Genomic DNA, 25,268 nt, shown 5'->3' on the forward strand with positions numbered 1-25,268 from the left:
ATGATAAGTAATTTACTTGGTTAATATCATACTCATGTCTCATATGACTCATTGATGTCGTTTTGATAATCAGTTATTCTGACATTAACTGCTTTGGGCGGTTATGCTACAAACTGATACCTTAGTGTGATGGCCGTGAACTAAATCAGTCAAAATGTAACCGTTCTTGTTCTATTATAGGTTTATCTATGATTGATGGGTAGGAATTGTCTATAAAAGTAATTGAATCTAAACACAGACTTTTTTGTTCTAGACATGAAGAATCTGACAAATGGAATTGTTTCGTGCAGCAACAAGCTCAAGTCATCCAAATAAAAGGTAGGTTAGAAAATGCCAATATAAAAGTTTCATAAAAAGGGAAGGGGGGGGGGCGTTTCATATAAAGGGTATATTTGTTTAATAATGGGTCTACTATTGTCAAAAGAAGTATTGGTATTCAATTTATATATCGTAGCTTATATACTTTATGACCTTTCCGTGAGTATTTTACCCACCCGTTAAGATGGCCTTTAACTACTACCGAGATCGTTTATAGTCTAATAAATTTGCGGTTAGAAAAACATCTTTTTATAACGGTATGGATATGAATTGTTGCCTTCTACGGTTTATTTATTAGTTGTACAGACATTACTTAAATGTTTGCATTATTTATTTACACGTACTGTTATTGTTTACGTTCTAATACAATTCATAAGTGGTAAAGATATTTAAGTATTTAATGAACTTAATTTTTGCATACTTTGAACATTCGTAAACGGAAATATTATTTTCCCACTGGAATATTAATTAAAATAATTGATAGTAAATAGTAACATAACATTTAGCCTTATTTAATGTATTTGTGTTGACAATTATCAATTGTTGAGGTAGGGACGTCATCTAGTATTTAAACCCAAATATGAGTAAAGGTTGAGTGTAGAATTAAGTGTGATGATCCGTATAGCTTTGTTACTGACTAAGATCAGCTGTTTTATTAACCAGCATCATTTATTTAAATTCCAACTCTAGTCTTTATTTTTGTCATTTATTTAAAGGAACAGCTGGGTCCAGTTTCGAATCATCAAAAAGTTACTGACCTTTTTTTCAGGACCGATTGCTAGGCGAGCACTATAACCAGTTGGCTACCCATCTATTTGAAATTATTTTTATATATTTACCACTAAGACCTGTAAAAATTAATACTTAATACAGTGACGTTTTAATTTAACTAATATACCAATCATAGTTTTACAGTCAAATTCATTAAGTTTATAATTTAACCTACATGTAGGCCCATATTATTCAAAACACAACATGGAATAACACAGATGAAAAGCCTAACCCCTGACATGAAGATCTCAAAGCTGAAAATCTCCACAGAATCCTCTTTTATTCAACTCTTAAATCCAGATGTAATCATTGCTTGCAGTTTTACGTTTCTCATGAAAAATAATCAAAAAACAAATCATAATCTAATATCGGGATTAAGTTATTGCCTTTTTTAATAATTCCCATTTATTTATTGATTACCTGTTGTATAAAAAGCTGTTACACTTATTGTTTGTATTTAATTAATTATAAATACTCAATTATAGAGAGTTCAAGTTAAACAGTTTTACAATGCTATAAATATTACAATTAACCACCTCAGTTATTATCAAATTATTTCAAAACTTAACTAAATTGATCACAAACCCTGCTTTAAAAGATTTTAATTAATCAATACTATGTTGAACTAAAACGTTTTGTTTCAAAGCCTTATTAGACCTTGTTATACTACATTTATAAGAAGTTCATTAGACTCAACAAAGATCGTAGATTAAAGGTTAATCCAATATTACATCGCCTAGAAAAAATCTACGTACAATTAATTATTGAACTTATTTGTTTGCTAAGAAATGTCTATCTTAATACCAGTTTAATACTTATCCGCATATTGATATGTCTGCTCTAATCAAAGTATTCTCATAGGTCACTGTGAATAGAATAACACGAGAAAATGTTATTCAAAATAATATTAAAACTACAAATCGTATTAAGCTGCAACTTATATTAGTGCTAGTTATACGCTTTCGTTTTTTTTTTTTTTTTTTTAGTTATACGTGTACACGTATACATATTTTAGATTGAAAATTAAGTTATTTCACTTCATATTTATTTATGGCCGTTTTCCAGGGTAAGGGGTGCACTTTCTTAGTCATAAGCCACATTTAAAACCGCGAGTTTGCTAAGTAAAAGGCGATCTTTGATGGTTTAAAATTAGGTTTGGTGTGGTTCCAGGACCTGTGGATCGATTATTGTATTGACTTTTCCAAATATTTAGGAAACTAGATCTGTAGAAAACAACATAAACGTTAAACTACAAAACATTCTATTTGAGCTTGTGAAAACATATTTCAAGTCTTATTTGCAGTAAACTCCCAATAGGAGTAAACCTCATAAGTAACTATGCAACAATGCATATATCAGCTGATTGACGATCAAGTAAAGAAAACGGGGAGACCAACATATAAGCTTGTTCCGTCATTAAAAAGTGTCTCCCGGTTCTTTACATTTGTGTTGCGTTAAAAACTAATCATGTAGAATATTCCTTTTCTGGGAGCGAAAACTATAAATTCTATTGTAAATTGTTTATACGTGTAAGACTTTTTTAGAGTAAGCATCAGGATTTATTTTCAAGTAATAGATTATTTAATGTTGGATCTCTGAATATTTTAATGCAATAATTTTTCTACTTACATTGTTTGCGATATTTATTACACTCATGAAATTGCAATCGTAAGTTTTAGTTTTATTTGTGTTTAATAGTTACGCATTGAATAATAAACTACAGCAAACATTGTACAATCCAGTTTAAAGAGCTTCAATTTCCTCGTATTGTGAAGGTGTATTTGATCCGCCCGAGCTAAACTGTCGTTAAAGGTTAAAAGGTCGCATTTTACGTCATAAAACATAACTTCGTGACCTTTATAGAGATTACGTCCTGTAAAAGATGGCGCATAAGTGGAGAAATTCGTGTGTATGTGCTTTTGCGACCGTATTATTTTGATAAAATATTCTAACAAGGAATTCGTCGTAGCATAAGAAAACTCTTTTGGTAACTATCATTTTGATTTGGCAGTCTATTCTTACTGGCTAGCTTTTGGGATATTTTTTACTAGATACGATATCCATCAAGTAATAACTGTTCCTAATATTTTAGATGAAAAGGTCTAAGATATATTATGACTCGCGATGTGTATTACTGTCAAATACTTAAAGTAATAGATGATCTCTCGAACGTCAAGACATGGGTCGAGTGCCAACTCCTCAACGATCCTGTTCAAGGCCTTAGTTCGTCAGCTGCTCGAGTACGCCTCTGTGGTCTGGTCGCCATACCTCCTCGGCCAAATCAACCATCTTGAATCAGTCCAGAGACGCTTCGTGAGACATATAGGTTGCCGCGCTGGGTTCAATTTCATGGACGTCCCAGTCGAGGCAATATCTGCAGCTTATGGTCTCCAAAGCTTGGAGTGTAGAAGAAGAGTTGCTGATGTTGCCTTCCTCTTCAAGCTGCTAAACAACCAGATCAGCAGCCCTTTTCTGCTCGAGAGGATCAATCTGCACGTTCCCAGAAGTACCAGGCATCAACGCTTGTTTGAGCTTGACCATGCTTCGACCTACGCTTCTGCCCCATACCACGTCTGATGCGCTCCGGGAACGAAATATGTTCGTCGGTCGACTTTTTCGCTTCCAGTTTGGTGGCTGTTAGGCGAGTGGCAGCAGAGTAACGAGTCGACCAATAATAATTTCACTTGTTTTTGCTGTTATCGATATATATTGCATGTTAACTCAAATCATTAGTATTGTTGTTAATTAATTATTTATTATTGTTGCTCATTTCTTATTTATTATTGTTGCTCATTTCTTATTTATTATTGTTACGCATTTCATTGTCTATTATTGTTATCAATTTCGTTTTTACTATTGTTAATCTAGTCATAAGCACAAACATTCACTGTTGAAGCAGTCAAACTACTGGTTATCTTTGTAAATTGGTGTATTGCCGTTGGTAAATAAAATAGAGATTTTGCCTGTAATGTTACCGTCGAAGTTGTATTTTCTCTTGGATTTTTAGGCCTCCAATTATTTGCATATTAGAAAACTAAAGCTTGCGCTATTTCGTGTTCTCAGTTTGGAATTATTATGAAGTTATTACAAAACATAAGAATAATATTTAGTAGCAGCATAATTTGCCAAGGTTTCGTTATCCTACGTTAATTTTCGTTCTACAATTGGCAGTAATTTAAAAATTAAATGATCCTTTGCTCTATTAGATATATATTCTAATTCAACAAGAATTCAATTTAAACTTCAAATTCCGTAGTAAACTTCAAATAAAGCAAAAAAAAAAACTAAATCAGTTTGAACAATGTTTTGTTTAAAATATAGTATACGTTTTAGTTTTGCAAAAAGAAATGCCATACCATTTCCCCTGTGGAAGATAGATACCTAATTGAATTTAACTAGGTACATAATTTAATTTTACTACTATCTAAACTTTACCATAAATTTTATAACTTAAATGTAATAAATAACTTCACAGTTAACGTTCCCCGCGGCTACGATCGACTCTGCTTGTCAGAATAAACTGCGCTAGGTTCTGAGTCTACATCTCTTTAATTATTCTCTTCAGGTTAAACAGTTGCTTCCACTCCCATCTTTCAATACCTCAGGCCAATTATTTCTACCCACCACAGAAAAGTTTTTAACTGTGTGCTAAAATAAATTACGGATGGTTAAGTAGGCTAGGTAAACATTACAATTGATGATGAGTAAATAGCCATAGTGTAAAATTGGTTTTAAATGTTTTAAATGGTTTTAAACGTAGCGAAGCACGGGCAGAGCAACTAGTTATACATTGAATAGCAAACGTCAATCAATACAATCAATATAAAAAATACAATAAATAAGATAAAATATAATCACTGTAGAAACTAAGGTCGGAAATTGGTTCTTTTATTTATAAAATCAATATATATATATATATATATAGTATGTAAAACAGTAAATGAATAAACTATTGATTAATAACAATAAATAAACTCCTATCAAAAAGTAATAACAGCAATTATTTTAATAAACAATGACTAGAAACGAACTAAACCCCTCAGGAAGAAAATTTTGTAATCAATTCAACTCCAACGGTATTTAGTGATCTCATCCACCTCGTAGAACACAAGATTCGTCAACTCTCTCTTCAGTCATGTTTTAAACAAATGAGAATTCTCCAGGCTTTTTAGTCTATCAGGAAGAGCGTTAAAGAACCTGACACCTACTTGAGAAGGGAGTTTCGCAAACGCAGCTGTGCGGCTCACCCCTTGCTTAGCTGGATACGTTCCATGCACGGGCAGTTAGTCTAAACGGGCAAATGCAAGGTTAAAAGAAGCCGCCAACCTCTAAAAAAAATAGTTTATTTCGATTGTAAAAGCAATATAAAGGAAACTCGCATTTTGTATACAACTGATTTTGGCTTTACTATTTTTTCTTTTATTATTTAGGTTTCGGTGGAATTTCAATTAATTATGATGTACATTTTCCTGAATACAGAGTTTAAAATAACTTAAAGTATGGTGAAAACCAGAGTTCGTTATCTCTTCTCTGTCCAAAATAGCCCGTCAAAGTTTAATGACGTTACTGATAGATTAATTTTATTGTGTAATAAAAAGTAATCTCCCTCCCTCTAATTTGTCCCTAAGTAAATATTACAGAGTTATCCATTTGGTGGTCATTTAACCTTAGCAGGAAGTTTCATATTGTGATTTTAAAATTCTTGAGTGTCCCCCAAAAAGGGGGATTTTGGGGACAACTCAAAAATTTTAAAAGTAAACCCCCTTCAAGTGACACCTCATTTTGAAGTGTTTACTAAAACTTAAAGAATAGTTAAAACTAGAGTTCGCTATCTCTCCTCTGTCCAAAATTGTAGGTTGTAGCCAATATTACAATTACGAACCAATATTACCATTGATTTTCCATAATATTTAACGGGTTACCATTTTGGATAGAGATTAAATAGCAAACTCTGGTTTTCACTATTCTTTAAGTCTTTGTAAACACTTTAAAATAAGGTGTCACTTTAAGGGGGTTTACATTTAAAAAAATTTGAGTTGCCCCCAAAATCCCCCCTTTTGGGGGGACATTTAAAAATTGCAAAATCATAAAATGAAACTTCCTTCTAACCACGACCACCAAAAGGATATCTCTGTATTTTTACTTAGAAAAATATTAGAGAGGGGGGTCTTGACTTTTTATTCACCCTGTATATACAAAATAATATATACAGACATACAGACAGACAGACAGACATAGCTCGTATTAGAATACATGATAGGATAGGATAGATGGCCGTTAAATATCAAATAGTCTTTGCCCGTTACTGTTAAAGCAAGATAGGAAGTATCTGCAAGTGGTCTGCCATGGAACGCGATTGAGTATTGTGATCAATCAAACCAAATCGGAAACCAATTTCGAAGATTAATGTAGAACCCGATATCTACAAATCCGCCGCTCTTCAGGTGCCACCGTTATATCGCTTTTGATAACTTGCATTGGGATATTTATGTGAGATGTTCTGAGTGAAAAAACACGAACTGGAGGTATTATTTTATAAGGGTGGTAAATTATGAAATAGTAGTAATCAAAATACACTTAACGACAATGTAATGTGTGAGTCAATAGACATTCTGAAAAGCAAGTAATACTTGAGTATGAAAAAACAAAAACCCAAATTCAAGTATTTACAATTGTAAGCTCTATGGATTGCCAACTATAGTAGTTCTAAGAAGATTGGTTTCTTCGATCCTCGATTGCATTTTTCTTATCATGTTGGCTTACTTTATCGTATCAGGTTCTCATCCCAAAAGTCTCAAGGCAACTGGAAAATTGATTTCCAATATCTCATAGTAATACTGTATATATTTTAGTTTTTGTTTATATTACTTCTTCACAATGCTTCACCTAAATGTCTCCATATTTTTACGTGGACATTATTTCTACATACCGTGATGTTTAGCATACGAAATAATTAATAATTAGAACTAGAACACAAATAGAAAATTGAACACTGCTATAATGAATGAATCATGAATAGTATGGACTGATTATCTTCTGATGGCCTAAAAGCATAATTCGGTTATGGAATTTGAGTGCTATACAATAGATACAGATTTGTGCAGGGCTTATCGTAAACCGCTTTCAATAAATAAACACACATATTGAATCGTTTGAGTGACTTTAGCACAGCACAAGCTGCATGCTATTTGCTAAGTATTCTAGGTGCCAGAGTATTACATCCTCATCAATATACTATTTACAACGTTCAGATATTAATGATATATTTTAAATTTCAGATCCCCTGCTCTAAAATGACGCAACCTTAAGGATCAAAAAGGAATACACACACAGGTGAGTTAAGAATCAAATTGTACTACAACTGATCCTTAGAATAAACTACCGAGTATATCAATAATACTTTTAATGTTACATACCAAATTAAACCAACAAAATTAATTTGGTTTTTATGTTGCTATTTTTAGGTCAATGCTTTGCATGAATTTAAAAAAAAATTGGTTCAATGCATTGTTCTATAGCATGGTTAAATAAAATTAATCCTCACTTTCATTCTAATACAAAATAAAACACCCTTTAAATACCCCCAAAGAAAGTGTTCCCAGTTGGCAATACTGTTAAAAAAAGGCTAATTACTAAAAGGAAAATGTGTATTCTATATAGTAATTATCACAAAAACGAGAAAATATATACCATTTCATAATCTTGAACTATATTTTTAGAGTGATAATAGATTTTTTACATTAAAAGTTCGCAGAGATGTAATCAGATCACTTAATCAGCTTAAAACATTCCACTTATCTTGAAGCACATTTTTATTTTTATTTTTATGATGAAAAAATGTGATTGGCATCAGTCGAATGTACTTAAAATATTTCTTTGTAAAACTCTTCTGTTAAATATAATGGCAAATTGGCAATTAGTGTTTTAAGAGGATTTGTTTTAATTACATTCACTCTAAAGTTGAACGTCTCTTATTCCTCGAGTTCCTTGGAGCAATGGTCTCATTTCACCCTTCTTGAATCCATTGTTCTAGTTTCTCCAAGGATATCAATGCATTTCCAGACTCTATCTTGAAACCTGTGCAAATACCAGCAGGCAATCGTTGGTTTTCAAAACTAAAATTATTTTACTATTCACGAGAGCTCGCCCCGTGATCCAAAACTCGACCAAAAGTATGTATTGTGCAAACCTCTCTATTTTCACCCCACACTGTAAATAAAGCATGTGATTGGAATTTCTCCCATTTGTTTTGATTTTCTGTATACTGTATATTTTTATGTTATTTCGGCACCAAAATGGCAACCCATTAGGTCCATATTAATTTTTTTTTATTTTTAACTAATTTCTTGTGCTTATTTTTAACCTATTTTAATTTATAAAGGGATTCTGCACATCTACAGGAAAATATCTTTCATTTGGTACCAACAGCATGTAATTTGGTCCAATAGTATGGTCAGGCTAGCTGTGTACAGTGTTATTGTTACCAAAATGGCAACCCATTAGGTCCATATTAATTTTTTTATTTTAAACTCATTTCTTGTGCTTATTTTAAGCCTATTTTAATTTATAAAGGGATTCTGCACATCTACAGGAAAATATCTTTCATTTGGTACCAACAGCGAGTAATTTGGTCCAATAGTATGGTCAGGCTAGCTGTGTACAGTGTTATTGAATGATGGCTTAAATGTTTCCCCCTTTAAACTTATTCTGCATGTTAATTAACACATAACAAAGAAAATTCAATAAATATAACATAAAGTAACATCTTCAACCGATTTACCTAGTGTTTCGTAAGTTACTAAGTTACTCAGTTACTCTGGGAAAAAGTGTAATTCCGAAAGAAGTAACCAACTGTCATTTGTTTTATTCGATGTATAAAGAAGTAATTATTTATATTGCTGTGCAGTTAGTTTATTTTGAGGGTGGAATCTCTAAATAGACATATTTGGTTTTAAGCAAAAGAAACCCAACTAAAACCCCGAACATCCAGCTTTTCTTTGACGCAGTTGGTTTAGATCACCTATTTTCGCTATTATAAAGACGCTCATAACAGAGTGGATGCTGCTGATCTAATATTCCTACCACGTGTGTCCGTCTCAGGGTGCATGTCAGCATATTAAATACTGGCTCAGCTTTTGGGGTTGAGGTAAAGAATAGACGAATATTGATTTGACCAAAACTCATTTCATTGAAATCCAATACAGCAAAGAAGGAAACCATTTTTATTCTGACTCTCAAAAGAAGAATCTTGGATGAAAAGAACTTGCAATATAACTTTGATGATTTCATCATGCGTAAAAATATTTTGGTTTATAGTTACTATGCTATGAGGCCTAAAAACATAAATTAAATAATAGGCGGTTAAATTGCCTGGTTACTGTCAAAACGATCCTGCAGCTACAGCTGTTTTGTGGTGTCAAAAATGGAGCGCGTTTTCAGGTTCGAATGGTAAGAGGTATTTTTCTAGTAATCGTGGTAAGAGCTCACCCTGCTATTAGGTCGTATTTAAAATAATGTGTTCTTTTTCATCCAAAAAAGGTTGTGAACACATATGAAAGTTTTTTCGTTGTTTTGTTCGTCCTAACAAAACGCATGCAATAGAACCTTGCCTTAACTATCAATAGCATGCATAAAACCGACACAAATCAAATAATTTAATAAATAAAATGATATGTAACATGTAATTTTCCGTGTTTGACATGGATCTCGGATCATCTGACATCTGACATTTCCTGATGTATGAACTTTCATAACCTTGAAGTTACAGACACAATGTAATTTGTTTTATCCGCTTCAACTGAGCTATCACTCTTCTTTGTAGTTAAATTATGACGAAATTTCGGGTTGAGAGACAAAATTGAGATTTTATAGTACGTGATTGTCGTCTCACCTGAAATTAGGTCACACCTTAAATTTGTCCAGATAGCTTAGCCTACTATGAGATAGTCCAGGGCTCTAACGTGTTTGTTAATTAATTATCGTTTCGAGTTTATTGGCTCAGAATATTAATTACAACAATAATGCTTACAATGTTAAGCTTACCTTCAACAAGTGCTCATCATAGCCACTCGAAAAATATGTAAAGTTAAATTTAGAATTTTGAATAACCTATGATGAATGCGAATAACCTAATTAATTAGAAACTTAACTAATATAGAACGAGACTCGGTCGTTATACTTGGTAATCACCAAAGTAAACTTGTCGGGAAAATTAGACTCGGTCGATCACCAGAGTCGATACGGGGTTTTTAAACCAAATCTACGTAGGACGGTCCGGGGTAACGGGGTAAGTCGTACGTAAACCGTTCCGGCAACTTAACTGATTTCCGAAGCTGGTTTAAGACAAAAGGTAGTGTGCTCGTACGTGAAAAAGCGTGCGGGGTGCGCGCGACTGCGGCACAGTAAAATAAAAATAATAAAACTTCTCTAAAAATGAGATTAAACAAAATAAATTCGGTAGCACACTAACCTGATGACTTATGATTCTACCAGGAACGGGGGAAATCTTTAATTGACCAGAATTTAGGAGGTTATAGACTGTTGGATTGTCTCCAAACAGCAAGCGTACTGACGGTTCGGTAGCGGGTGGACGACTGACCGTGAGGTCTGCTCTTCTGGTCCTTCTTCGCCATCGCCCCTGGCGGCGGGGTAGGTAACTAGCTTCATCCCCTCTACGATGACGTAGGACCCTTGCCCCTACGATGCCGCTGACAACGCGGGAGCGGCTTACCCCGAACTTAGAAAATTATAATACTTAAGATGAAACTTTTTAAAATCGGGTTTTTACCCCTTGACGGGTTTTGGGTCGTTACAAAATATTCATGCGCGGATAATATGTCAGCATGGCGGATGTGACATGCGATACAGAGTTATCTGTTGTCACCACTGAGCTATAATTCTAACTGGAGGTAGCACTGAATGTCAAAGATGCGTGTCGCCAGCCGCCATGTTTGCGTGAGTCTGGTGTCATAAGAAGCCATATTATTGCTATAACTATTATTATACTTGGCTTAAAATACCTACTTTGTATGGTCGCCATTTCAAAGAAAATTATTAAAGTATTAAAAGTATTCAAGTATGACAAAAATACTCACTGCTATACCAACCTAGTTATAAGAAGCCATGTTATTGCTATGATAAGAAAACTTACTGCTATACCAACCTAACAAAATCAGCGACACGCTTTTGACAGACTTCTGCCATGGCAGTGCTACCTCCAGTTATAATTTTAGCTCAGTGGTTGTCACACTTCCACTGCCTTTGTTGTTAGTAGTTCAGTAGTCTTTGGCCATGGAGTAAACAATGCAGACATGGAGGTATGTTGATTGGCAGGGTTGTTAAAGTATGTATTGAACACAATTGCATACAAATAAGTATTCTTTATTGAGATGGCTTTTTAATACCTTAGAATGTAATGGTGCCTAAGATCTTTTTAATGTGATTAAATAAACACAGTGCCTAACTCAAATTTTGTTACTGCATAGATTCTTACTAGAAGCTATGCAAATACTTCAATTAGTAAGAGCATTTAAGGTTTCTTAAAAATAAGCATCAATATAAGGCTGGCTACACCCACGTGATTTTGTTGCATGCAATTAGATTTTACTTATTAATCCATCTTCACAGGGGATTTAGTAAAGCCAATTTGATCCAAGCCTATTCCAAAGGTCCTTAAGTAACTTACAGCGGCTTAAACTGTTCCTTGAACCTGGATTATAGCTAATCATCCTTTTAGCTATCTGCTTCCACATTAACCTAAGTTATGTTCACTAACACCCTCTTTACTTTGGCCGAACTTTGGAGTATACTGTTATCCACATAAGATTTTTTTTATTCTGTAGGTTCTAGCCCAATTTTTTTCTACATTACTCCAGCCTAGGTCTAAGGGGTCAAAATATAAAATAAACAAAATAAAAAGATAAAATCTATTTGTGATTGGCGGGATCGGTCCCGCGCTCTACCACTAGACCATCTTGCTCCCCATTTGCACTCTTTAGATAGAAGATACTTCAATTAGAAAACTTGTAAAAAAAGTAGGCCTACACTAATTAATGTTGGACTGTACTTAAGTTATTGCAATGGCATGCTTTAAATGTAGAGTTTATGTTCGTATCAGAAAACTACTACTCAACACTAATTAAATTAATTAAATTTTGTCTATACTTTTTCAAATAATAATTAATTTTGTATAAGATTAAATTGTCTCCTCAGCAGGATGAAAAATATTGTTCGTAAACAACCGGACCAACTGCCAGAGAAAAAAAGCAATTGTAATAAAAAGGCGAAACCCCTTGCGATAATATCTGAGAGAGGCGATGTTTTTAACCAGAGATGCCATTCTCGACGGTTGTCATTTCACACTCAGTAATTTCATTGTCCCGACTTCGTTATCGAGCCTAACTTCTCTATTACCTTTCTTTTACAATAGGAAAGTGCCATTTGTAGATTCCTTGGTGTGTTTATTTGTTATTGGTTTTTACATCAAGCTGTAAGTGTTGTAATTTCGAATTTATTTTATCAGTTTATATGGCTCGAAGTAGTAAGTTATTATTGAAAAAGTTAGCTACCTATATTTTGGTAAGCTTTAATTTTTAACAAAGCCCAATAACAATACTCCCCACCACAGTGAACCAGCGGAAATCGAATTCACCTGATTGAATGGTAAAATATTGTCTTACTCGTGTCATATTATTTCAATCAAATTAGGTGTGACGATTACATAGGTTTGATGTTACAGGAAAGATAAAGAAGTGGTTTTAAACTTCACTAATAGCTTAGTATGAAATGCAAAAATTGTCTAGATTGTATCCAAGTGAATTAAAATATTAAATTATCCTACTTAAGGATAATGTACTGTACTTAGCATTTGAATATTTCAGAAATGGAATTTAACTTTAATAAAAAAACAACACAACATGAAGTTTAATTTTTTGTTTGCCCTGATTTTTTATTTAGTTTGGTTTTAATAAGTGTCCAGGAAAAAATCATCCAAGTTTTATATCGACATTTTGATAAGACATATATTATTCATTCTCTCTTAATAACACACGTCTATATTGACGTCTGCTTCGAATCATCAACGAACTAAAATATGATCCGTAAAAATACTTTTACTATTCTGTGACAAAACGTAATTTTCACTCTGGGAATTATAAATGTTTGATATTTGAATCTGAATAAAAATAGTGAATAAACGTGAATACTTACCTAAGACAAATAAAGTCTGAGTTGCCACTCATATTTTGACTAGTTGGGTATTTCATCCCCATATATGCAAATAAGAAATATTCCTGAATATTTCTGACCGATCCGCTTACCTCGAAGGATAATCTGGATTTTCCGAAGAACTTGACGGATCATGATTTATACTTACAATAAAATCAAATTGTAAAATGTAACTTTATAACAACATAATCGTTATGGAGACTGAAAAAAGTCATGCTCATAAAACATTACGAAAAATAATACTAATGCCATGTGCTGAAACAAAGAATATTTTGAATCAATTATTCAATTGGTAATGTATAAAACAGTTTTTTTTTATTTGTCATGGAGAGAGATTTTCAACACACATTCAGTGTCCTTTGCTTCAGATAAAAATAATGATTGTTCTTTATGAGTGAACTACAGCTTATATATAAATGACTTCAGTGGTCCGAAAGTAACCCTGTTTATTATAATTTAAATGGAACTGTCAAAAAACGTCCAACCCAGATGTTACGGTTATTGTTATAATATTCGGGCCGGTGACGTAATTTGTTTATGGTTATGGTCCATACAGTTTCTGTTCTAATATTCGTGCTTATACCATCAGCATAAAGTCTACTGACTTTCCTCAATAGGTTACTAACTTGATGTGACATAGAATATCGATTATTTAAAAATAGTATCCGATGAACTCTTTTATTTAGTGTTCTTCGGTGCAAAGGAATAGAATTTCCTTAGGATAACTATGTTTCTTTCGATAGCTCTATTATAGCTTACTCAATATTCGTGAAAGTAGGGATTAAAATAATTGCGTGAATTGTTATGCTATAACACTATTTTGACGATCGCAATAATCGCGATAATCAAGTTGGGCAGTAGGCCAATGATACAATATTTATGCCAATGTTAAAGCCAAATTGTTGGTTACCAACCAAACATGATACAACGGAGTGTTACCTTTATTATTCATACAGCATAATAATCTGTTAAATTTTCGTGGTTAGGGATATTTTGTTGATTTACTTTTACTTTGTGTTTGGGTAATTTTTTTCAGTTATTAATATTTTAAAAATACCCAATTTTTGCTTCGTCGTTATCTTTATGATAATTTTATTTGGCTATTAGATTGTGAAAATATCTGTTAAAGATTGTGAAGTAACATATTGCGTCAATATATCTATAAGGACTTTGTTAAAGTTATATTACAGGTTTTCTTTGCAAAAACAAACTATGTTTTATATAAATTCATCTTACAATTACAATTAACATGTCATTGTTATTTTTTTATTATTCTAACCTCTATTATCTGATGATATCATTACATATCATAACATTTAATTTGATATATCACAAATCTATATCAAGTGTAACTGAAAAAGTATACTTATCACAGTAAACTACAAAAGTAATATTCATACAAACATGTAAAATGTATCAAATTTATACTTAAATCTTCAAAGTAGGCCTAATCTAAATTGATTAAAGTTATTAGCTGCTATTAAGTTCTCGTAGTTTTATGAAACCTGCCTGTAACCAATACCAACTGTTAAGGCGCTTTGAAAGTTCTAATCCCTCTAAAATTGCATTAATAATACCAGCATTGCTTCTCCAAACTCCCAAAGTTTGATACAACAAGGTCCTTGTACTAGTGATTCAAGCTTGCTGTTAAGCTGGTCAAAATACATATCAAGAGAACTAAAAGTTTTCTTTCTCAATATTTTTCAGTGTTTATTGAAGTAACAGAGGTAAGTGGGGAAATTCAGTTTTTGCTAATATAATTCTTATTTTTGTAGCTTATTTACTTATTTTGGTCAATTATTTAGACTTAAGAGTTTATTTAATAGAATTGAAATGAAATTAAATGAAAACGATTTATTTAATCAGCCAAAGTTAGGGCCACATGGCCCTCTCTTACACTTAACCTTAAGAATTGCATACGTAATAGTAGTTTACGCAACGATTGCGTTAAGTGAGTCTTTACGACACGAGTAGAAAATTTAAGGCACGAGCCTTGGCGAGTGCCTTAAAAACTTCTACGAGTGTCGTAAAGACTATTAACGCGAGTTGCGTACACTACTTTACCTACGACCGTTTTTTAATTACTATCAATCTGGATTTAATTACTAACAATCACTACTGATAACTTTTTAGAGAGGTTACGTTTTCGTGTATTGTCATTGCCACTGGAAGTGATGCAATGACTTGTTGTATAATCAGCTGATTTCCTGTAATTACGTGTTTGTTAAACTTCGTTAAATATTACATTGCTAGCAGCATTCTTACCATAAATAATATTGTATCAGGTACAATTCGGCAAATATTTCATTTATTTTTGGACTTCCACCAACTTAATTAAGAATACGCGAGTATCAACATGAACAAGTCGGATCAACAATTAAATTGGTCAACTGATCAGCTGATCAGCTGATTAGTTGACGTTCGAAGCATTACAATTTTAATTCTTTTCTCTCAATACTTGAACCTCATTGGTCCGTTACCTGTGTGGATATGAGAAAACTATGCGGATATGAAATGAAACTATGCGGATATGAAAGTAAACAGCTGTAAAGTGAAACTTTTCAATTCTAAGAACTGGACTGAAATGGCTACTTTAAAAAACGGTCGTAGGTAAATGAATATTTTGTGTAAAAATACGTTACCTTACTTTTCTGCAACAACACTATAGCTGATGTAAATTCAGTAATCTTTGTAGACTAATTACTTTAAGAGATTAGATTCAGCAACCGGGTCTGTTTTCAGTTGAAACTTATGTTTTTGAGGAAAACAAATACCAGTCAATACATGTCTTAAAATATAATAATTAAGGAATTACAACAAACTGAACAGTGAATTTAAAATATTTTGAACTAGTACGTCAAAAATTACAAATAATAACATTATACATTATTTTGTGAGAACGAGTTAACGTCCCGTGGAATTCAAGTACCATAATGTAATAAAATCTCATAAATAATCCACTTGAAATGTAAAAGATTATTAACAAAGGAGTCTTACAGTATGAAAACTAGAAGAAATGATAACCTTGTTTCTTTATTCTGTATTGCTATCTTGCATCGAAAGGGTTAACATTATTGTGCTCTACTTATTGTTGTTTTATCAATATCATATGCGTGTTGTTTGTAATAAACATGTGAAACGTGCATTGCATGTTGTAACAATGTTGTACATGTTCAACTGTTATACAAGCTAAACATGTAGGTGTGAACGTGGTCATGGAGAAATCTCAAGGGATTTGTCTGTGTTAATATGCTCCCGTGTGTTGTAAATGTCTATCAGTTAATATATTCAGTATTCAATAAATGAGAATTAAATTTGGTAAACTAAGTTTAAAGGTACTATACTTCTTAACACACTTAAAATTTAACATCGTTAAATCATTAACTAAAAATAAAAATAAATATTTTGTTTAGTTTAGTCTCTTAAATTTGACAGACAATATGAGTAGCCCTACTCAAAACTGGTGACCTACACACTATTCACATGTACATAATCTTGGTTCTTGGAATATACTATTCTACATCTTACACAATCGACACACTATTAGTCTGTTCAAAAAACGGAGGCTATTTAAGTGGACTAGTGTACATGTTGCTCGAATTCGAGCAATTACCAAGTATTGCAGAAGTTATTTCAAACCGAATAACAGTCATATTTACAATGAGTTAAAACGAGTCAACTCAAAGATTACCTGTGTGTAACTCGTGCTCATGGTAATACTCACAATGTTTATAACAGTTCAATATACTGTAATCAACATTTCCTGTGAATATTTGATAATGTATCATAAGCTGACATTGTTTTTTATAGTCCAGTCAATGAATTATCCAAAAGTAGGTGTAGAGTGCGTGAGCAGGTAACTAAGCGATTCCTTCAGAAACTTGTTCAGGGGGCTTAGGGTGTTAACATACCAAAAGTCCTGACTCCTAGGTGGTGAGCCAGGGGGTGGAGGGGGGAAAAAGGGGGGAAAAAGGTACGCATTTTGGGTTTTTTGATTATATCTCGAAAACTATCAACTTTTTGTATACTATAGTAAATTATAAAATTGAAGAAGATTAAATTTTCTACAAGAAAAGTATATAATGTGTTTATTTTGGTTCAACAGATTACGAGTTATAACTTATTTAATTGATATCTTATTAAAATACTCCTTCCATAAGAAATACATGTAAATTAGTATGCGATATGGGGCGAATCCTATCCGCCCAAAGGAAATATAACTGATATTCTGGAAATCTTGACAAAATTTCCAGTAATTTGACACTTAAATCATGAAATTTTGTCAAAAATTAAAGCGAGGGTGAGCGTTTAAAAATGGGATGATTTAAGGTTTTTTTTATATTTCCAATAAAAAAACACCAAAACTCGACATTTTGTTACCTCGCCCTTGCCTTAATTTTGGATCAATTTTAATGATTAAAGTGTCAAATTACTGGAAATTTTGTCAAGATTTCCAGAATATCATTTATATTTCCTTTGGGCGGATAGGATTCGCCCCATTTCGCATACTAATTTTCATGTATTTCTTATGGAAGGAGTATTTTAATAAGATATCAATTAAATAAGTTATAACTCGTAATCTGTTGAACCAAAATAAACACATTATATACTTTTCTTGTAGAAAATTTAATCTTCTTCAATTTTATAATTTACTATAGTATACAAAAAGTTGATAGTTTTCGAGATATAATCAAAAAACCCAAAATGCGTACCTTTTCCCCCCCCCTTTTTCCCCCCTCCACCCCCTGGCTCACCACCTAGGAGTCAGGACTTTTGGTATGTTAACACCCTAAGCCCCCTGAACAAGTTTCGGAAGGAATCGCTTAGTTACCTGCTCACGCACTCTACACCTCATTCCTTGACTGGACTATTAGTGTTTTTATACAAACATTTCCTGACTTATAAAAAATTCAATAATTAATAACTTATATCACTAAACACAAAACAACATCCAAAACTATAGGCCTACACATGTTTAATGTAACATGGATTATTTACACATTGAATGTTTACAATTAACATATGTTCTTCTCACTTTTAATTTCTGACAACAGCTGGAGTTTCATAACAATGTTTGTTTCCCATGTTAGGCAGGGTGCACACTGGAGAAATCCGTTTCAGGAAACCGATTTCATGAAACAAGAAACTTTAGTTGCTCGCAACAGATGGATTAGTTTAACACAGGGCAGTGCTTACTGCGTTGCATGAAACTGTAATTTAATTTGTTTCTTGCAACTGGTTTACATGAAATCCAAAAAACTGATTTCGTATAGGCTTCAGTTTCACGTTTCTATTGGATTTATTGATTTACCTCAGTGTATTGTTATTTTTCCTCAGCACTCAGAGCTAACCTCAGGTTGGTGTCCTTCTTTGTTATTAGTGGGCTAAGTAATTCCACCAAACGTTCAGAAAGAGGCTTTGGCATTCTAAAAAACCAAAAAAATTGACAGGATCACTGCATAATTAACAAGCTACAATGTAAGTACTGTGTTGACCATCCCTAATCAACGGGTGGACCCAATATACTTCCTTCTTTTCGTTTTCTTTAGCCACCACCAATATAGTTACATCATCATCCAAATCTATATAACGAAACTGATGGAATCCCATTTCTTCTGTGTGCATTTGTTAAAGAAATGGTTTCCTTGAAACCAATTTGATGAAACAAGTTTCCTGAAACGGGTTTCTCCAGTGTGCACCCTGCCTTAATCGTATGGAGAAATACGAAACCTTTAAAGTTTCGTAGGGGGCCCCAGGACCTCACTCTCTAATTATTTCCCTAAAAATAAAGTTTCCTGCACAACTTACGCTCTTTCCAATGACACCAAAAACATGTCAATCGGTTCAGTAGTTTCGGAGGAGTAATTGTCACAAAAAACCTGCTTGCATATTAAATAAGTATAGATGTTCCCCCGCTACATTTTTTGCTTATATGTATAATTATGTAGCAGCTAATTCAAGTTTTGACAAACCTCAGCTGTTGCGTTATTTTTTTAGATGAAGGGTGAAGTAGAGAGGATAAGATTTTTCCTCTAAAACAGCCTAAATTTTGTAATATTGCATATATTTTTTTATACGGTAGAGTAGAGTTGTTAATATGATCAATACTATATCTAGCTATACGGCTCAAAACTAAAAATCTAACCATTGAACTCAACACTAAATCTAACTATAGAACTCAAACTAAATATGTCTCAAAACTAAAACAATTAAAAGTTCTGTTCCTTTGTTGTGTCTATACAAAGCAAAAAAACACAATGAAAATCCTATAGAACAAAGTAAGAAACTACTTGATAACTTCAGACAAAATCGAACCATGAACAAATTGTTTCACTCAGGAGAGCAAACTCTAAAGATAGAATAATGTGTAAATGTGAGCTAACGCTTTAGTGTCAAACAAATTAAACCAACAACTTAAGCTTCTTACAACGTCTTGCAAGCTTAAAATTCATCGTGTGTTGAAAGCGTCAACCGCTCTTTAGCAGTCTATTGTTGTGAGCTGCGTTTGTACACTCTTAACTATTTCAAGCCTTGTCTTTCTTTCATCTTTACGCTACCAGTGGCAAGCTGTGATTATATCTATGCAGCCATGCGGTTCAAGTCAGAAAATATACATAGGGCTAATATTCCCGTTATTTTAAAGCAAAACAAGGTCAAGGGTCACTTAGTGACTATTTTTGTTGTTAAAAACATGAAACCACAACAATAATCATATAAGAAATTATGTTAGAGCAGTCAGGTGTTGACCTAGTTACTGTAACCACACCGGTTATTCTGTTGTGCGTTGCGGTGTAGCTGCAGCCACGTCAAAGACATCACATTGAAACATTGATGACCTCCACCACACAAACTTCTACTGCAGCCAATCTGGTATTGGTTTACAGTACTATGTTGGAAGCCGTGAAAACTTCATCCGGAACTTTTACTTATACAAAATGTAAGCCACATTAGTATAGTGAACATTTGTAGCCTATCCCCAAACAAACTAAATTTGATATTTATTCTACCTTCTCAAAACCCAGGCCAAGTTAAATCGTAAATATTATTATGTAATGTACGACTCAATTTGAGATGTGCTCCAATATTAATACCCGGCATGTGTATGATGTTTTTGAATAAGCTGTTCGTTATTTCATAGAAGAATATGTGCTAAACATTGGGAGAAAACTTTAAGGGAGTCAGTACAGAACAAGAATGAACTGATAAAATTTACCACGATCAGGACGCGAACCACGTCATCGCTCCCACGGAGGGCTACCAACTGAGCCACGTAACACAGATTACAACATAACAGCCGTATTTTACAGGACGCACAGTATAACGCAACCCCTTATTTTAATAAAAATATTCAAACTTTGAACGATTTTGTTGCAGACATGTCGCTGAAGCGGTGTCGCCGGTACAGCGAGCGTTTCGAACTTCACCCCAAAGAGAAGAGCAACTACGGCACCATCACCGACCACGACAAGCAGAGCATACTTCCGGTCAGTGGAAAGTAAATTCTGGTACATTAGAATAGACAATAGTACCGCATAAGGGAACATGCCAATTTACACTTCAGATAACTAGGTGGTTTAGTAATACTACATATTATTTCGGTTATTTACAAAATGATGTGGACATTTCCATCGCGACCGGTATTACCAATGTTTACAATTTTCTTTCATCCGGAAGCTAATGGTGGATCTTCAGCATACCATGGAACACCAACCCCGTTAAAGTTTTTTTTTTTAATATTGAAAACCCACAAGAATAATTAATTATTGTGTGTATTAGTATAGCACGACCTACATTCAAATGCAATAACTTGTTAGGATTTTTCTAACCAAGAGTGATGGAGGATATCCGCAACTAGTTTGTAAAATGCCGTCGAATGATCTTCGCCAATAATCAATAAATTCAATTAAATCGACATCATCTTCAGTTAGATTTTTGTTTGATTTTAGACCGGTTTTCATTAAGATTTATAGCTTATAATAACTAAAGCTGGAGCTATTCCCACATCAACCAAATATACTAGGGTTGCTTTCAGAGAGGCGAAAGCCAGTTGAGCGGAACAAACGTGATTTGATATTTGTATAAGTAACTAAATGTAAAAAGGTCAATAGATTTATTTACTAATGCTGGTTTTAAAGATTAAAATTATAATAATTCAAATTCACCTCTTCGAGAAGTGCATTATGGTAGTTTTGACCAGGAAAATATTACAGTAGTTGGAATCTGATATTAACATAAAAAAGGCATTAAAGTATAAAAAAGAGAAAGGAAATTTAACATTCAAATTCAACTGTAGCCTACAACAAAAACATTGGACTTCATTTTTCACCCTTAAAATTGGTTAAAGTATTTAAGTATAAAAAAACAGTACCTATTAAAAAACGAGTATTGTATAACAACAGGAGAGGAAATGTGACATTTAAATTCAACTGTGCAGCATAAACATCGGTTAAACTCAGCTTTCTTTGCTGGAAATAATTTATGATTGTTAATACCAAGTATTCTTGATGGAGGATCTGATTGTAATGTAACTGGAATGTAGGTCTTCGGCCATTATTAGGACGATTTAGCGACGGCATTTTAATACTGGTCTTAATAATACCATTGGCCATTGAATACAGTAGATTTTGATGAAAATGCTGGCTACAAATTCAACATGGGGATGGAATGTCTAGTTGTATTGATAGTCAAAGATAAAACATAGGCCTACGAAAAATGTAGGGCTATTTTAATGTAAGACTCAAATGTAAAACGCCTTTAAAAGACTAAAATAAACTGAATTATCAGTCATGTATTTCAATGTGTAAAAACGTAAAAACTGGAAAAAGACTTCCTTATTGAACAATAAAATAAGATGGCTGAAATGTAGGCATAAACATAAGTAATAAGTAAACATCGCATTCAGCTGATTTAAGTGAAAACAGAATAATATAATAAGTAGGGAAGACATGCCTTAAATATACAATGTAGATAATATAATTCGAAATTAGTAGCCTACTTCTGGACAGGCCTAGACAATAATTATTCATACCGTGGATTCTATAAGCCAAGGTTTACTTATTACGGTTGTAACTGGATGGTACGTGGCTTGGCAATCAAATAACAGTATTTATATAGGATAGGCTACTGTTATCAACATTTGAAATTACTGAACTGTTACCAAATTACTGTTTCACAAAATGCAGATTCCATTTTCAGCCGAGCCATTAAAATGAGGATTTGCCGAACAATTATTAATATTACAGAATAGTATATAATGATATACAACTTTTCACATTCCATAAATTATATGTTAGTTTTGCTATGGTCAAAGGTCCAAATCCAAATGTTCTCTTTTCTTTTGGTCAGTATGTAATAATTTGCTAGAATCATTGACTTTATATAAAGTCAAAGCTAGAATACTGTAGATGGTTTGTTAAGTTAAGACCATATGCAATCATTTTTGAAATCGTTTCCCCGTTTAACCTTAACCAACTAATCCATTCCAAAAGATAAAAATTATATGGTGCAACACAAAAAACAACCCGATCACCTACCTATAACCTACACTTTACCTTCCTAATCTAACCTTACTTCAAAATACTTAATGTAGTCACGAATACTTATAAACCCCGACCTACCTCCCCACATGCCTAAATTAGATCAGTGTTCAATCTGCGTTTTATCAATAAGTGTAATAACTTACTGTACCGTCGATGTAATTCAACATAATATAACCTATGAGGGATTATCGGATTAAATATCGATTTCGATGCGGTTCGATATATCGCTTATTAAATCCTGATTTCTAACATTGGCTGTTTCTAATCAGCTGGCAACACAAATAGGTTCCCAAGAAAATAGTCACCGGTCCGTATCCCTCCGCTCCTTGTTTATGCTCCGCGCATTGAGAAAGTAGTTCCGTATATTTTCTCGATTTTCAGTGAATTCCGTGCCTTAAAAAATGTTTTAACGGCATTTTCTTGTTTATTAAAATAATAGGAATGGTTTAAAAACGTTTAAAAGAAAAGTATAGAAAGTTCAGAAATACCTTATGATTCTCTTGCTTACATTTTTCTTGTAAACAAAAAAACTGTCATAACTACTTTAGTCCCATAAGCCTAATGTTAAAAATTTGAAATTTTAAGTTCGTTTTAAATTGCATTAGCATTATCTAATTGAAATTTATTTGTTTACAAACCATCTCATTATTAGTCTAAGTAGTCTTGTTAAGTTTGGCTGAAATGTGTTCAGCCGTTATTGAGTGATGGTGTTATATTGTTTGCATTGAAGTTGATCCCAAAGAGCTTCGCTCGCTTCGCTCGATCCGCTCAATAATATAATTCGTTGATGTTAATATACTTTATTGATAGGTGTAATTTAATTTTTGCATTTCATTGAAAACATTATGTCATTTGAGGGACAAAAATAAGCAATCGATTTCATATTAAGATTGAAATCTATATGCATGTTTTATATATTAAATAATAAATAATAATAAACTAATATCATTTGTTTAATTTTTAACGTAACAATTATATTCGAAGAATCTTTGAGGCAAAATTAAATCATTATGGGAAACAGAAAAAGTGAACAGTTGCGGAATCGTTTACATTCTAAAGCAACTTTGAGGAAAGAACGGATTGCGTTGCACCAGCTTCTAGGTATTAACAACTACTTATAACAACAAACTAACAAGGTATAAAAACAGTTTGTTCACTGCTTTTTCTTTAGTCTAAACCAAAGCAAATTAAATTTACAAAACCATTAATGACAGAGTACCCAAACCTATAGTAAACCTATTGTGAAACATTGGTTGGGTCTTTATTATGTGCACTCAATTACAGTAGTATTGTTTTGGTTTTTGAAACTGCTCTATTGGTATTGTTTTCGTTTTTTGAAACTACTCTTTTGGTATATTTTTTTTTAATTTGTAAAGGGAAAAGTAATCAGCCAGTTCTGTTAGAAATTTATGTTTATAACTGATTTAGTATGATAGGTTTATAAGGTTAACAAATTAATGGTTTATCTAAATGTGTATCGTTTACACATAATATTGTAAAATATCAATGATACGTACTTGACCAAAGGAGAGTCCCTATCTTACGGAAGACGCCAAGTGATTCCTCCAAGCTAAAGGCCTCACAATCCTGGTAACACCTGGAGATTTATGGAAGAGAAAACCATTTGTCTGTTGAATCTGAGCTGGAATCAACGTCCACACACTTTACTACCAGATATGCACTGTCATGATATTAATTATTAATGTATGATATTTATCTTAGTTGAACTTTAGAGCTTAACACAGTCAAACGTTCAAATGAACAATTAATATATTAGCACATATTGTTAGAATATTTTGGTATAGTTATAGTTAAATTCATCCGGACTAAGTTGCTTTGGTAGTATAAGATGTAGTAGAAGCCTATACATATATTAAACGTTTTAAAAATAGTTTATTTTTATTAACAATACTAGCTGGCCTGGCCCGACAGATGTCGTCCTGTCCTAATGTGGTATAATGTCTAAAGCTCGTTCATTTTCAAGATGAGCTCGTTCGCATGGCTCAATCACGTCCTGGTTGAAGTTCGTTCGCAACGCTCACTCACCTTTTGGTTCAAAATTAACTGTTGTCATAAATAAAAAAAAAAATATAGTGCTGCACCCTGTTGGTAAACCTATTAACTTTTTAATGTATTGAGCATCACAAAATAAAATTGATTAGTTGAACCAGCTGTTAAGATTCTTTAATTCCATTTAAATATGAGTACTCATAAGGTTAACATGGGAAACTCCAGAGCCACTGGGGCGGAGCCCTTTGGACGGATCTGCACCAAACTTCATACAAACCATCCTTGAATAATGCTTAATAAAGCCTGAAAGATTCATTACAATCTGTCGAGTGGTTTCGGAGTCCATAAAGGACAAACAAACATACATTGGATTTTATTATATACTAGCTGGTTCGACAGACGTTG

General features: G+C 33.0%; 1 protein-coding gene across 6 annotated transcripts in view; it reads left to right on the forward strand.

The window, feature by feature from the left end:
* Positions 1–255: 255 nt before the first annotated feature.
* The window catches only part of LOC128988544 (anoctamin-7-like), a 68,409-nt gene continuing 43,396 nt past the window's right edge, over positions 256–25,268 (forward strand). For 5 of the 6 annotated variants that reach the window (XM_054409922.1, XM_054409925.1, XM_054409924.1 and 2 more), the window contains exons 1-3: positions 256–318; positions 7,368–7,422; positions 20,689–20,798. In XM_054409922.1, coding sequence (XP_054265897.1) covers positions 20,691–20,798 — 108 coding nt within the window. In that variant the 5' untranslated portion in view covers positions 256–318; positions 7,368–7,422; positions 20,689–20,690. Of the gene's footprint in view, positions 319–7,367; positions 7,423–11,372; positions 11,406–20,688; positions 20,799–25,268 lie in introns of those variants that run through there. The other variant, XM_054409923.1, reaches the window with a different exon arrangement.

The sequence above is a fragment of the Macrosteles quadrilineatus genome, unplaced genomic scaffold (genome assembly GCF_028750875.1).
Source record: "Macrosteles quadrilineatus isolate MER2022 unplaced genomic scaffold, UCM_ALF_1.0 Scaffold_3__2_contigs__length_128488019, whole genome shotgun sequence".
Lineage (NCBI taxonomy): Eukaryota > Metazoa > Arthropoda > Insecta > Hemiptera > Cicadellidae > Macrosteles > Macrosteles quadrilineatus.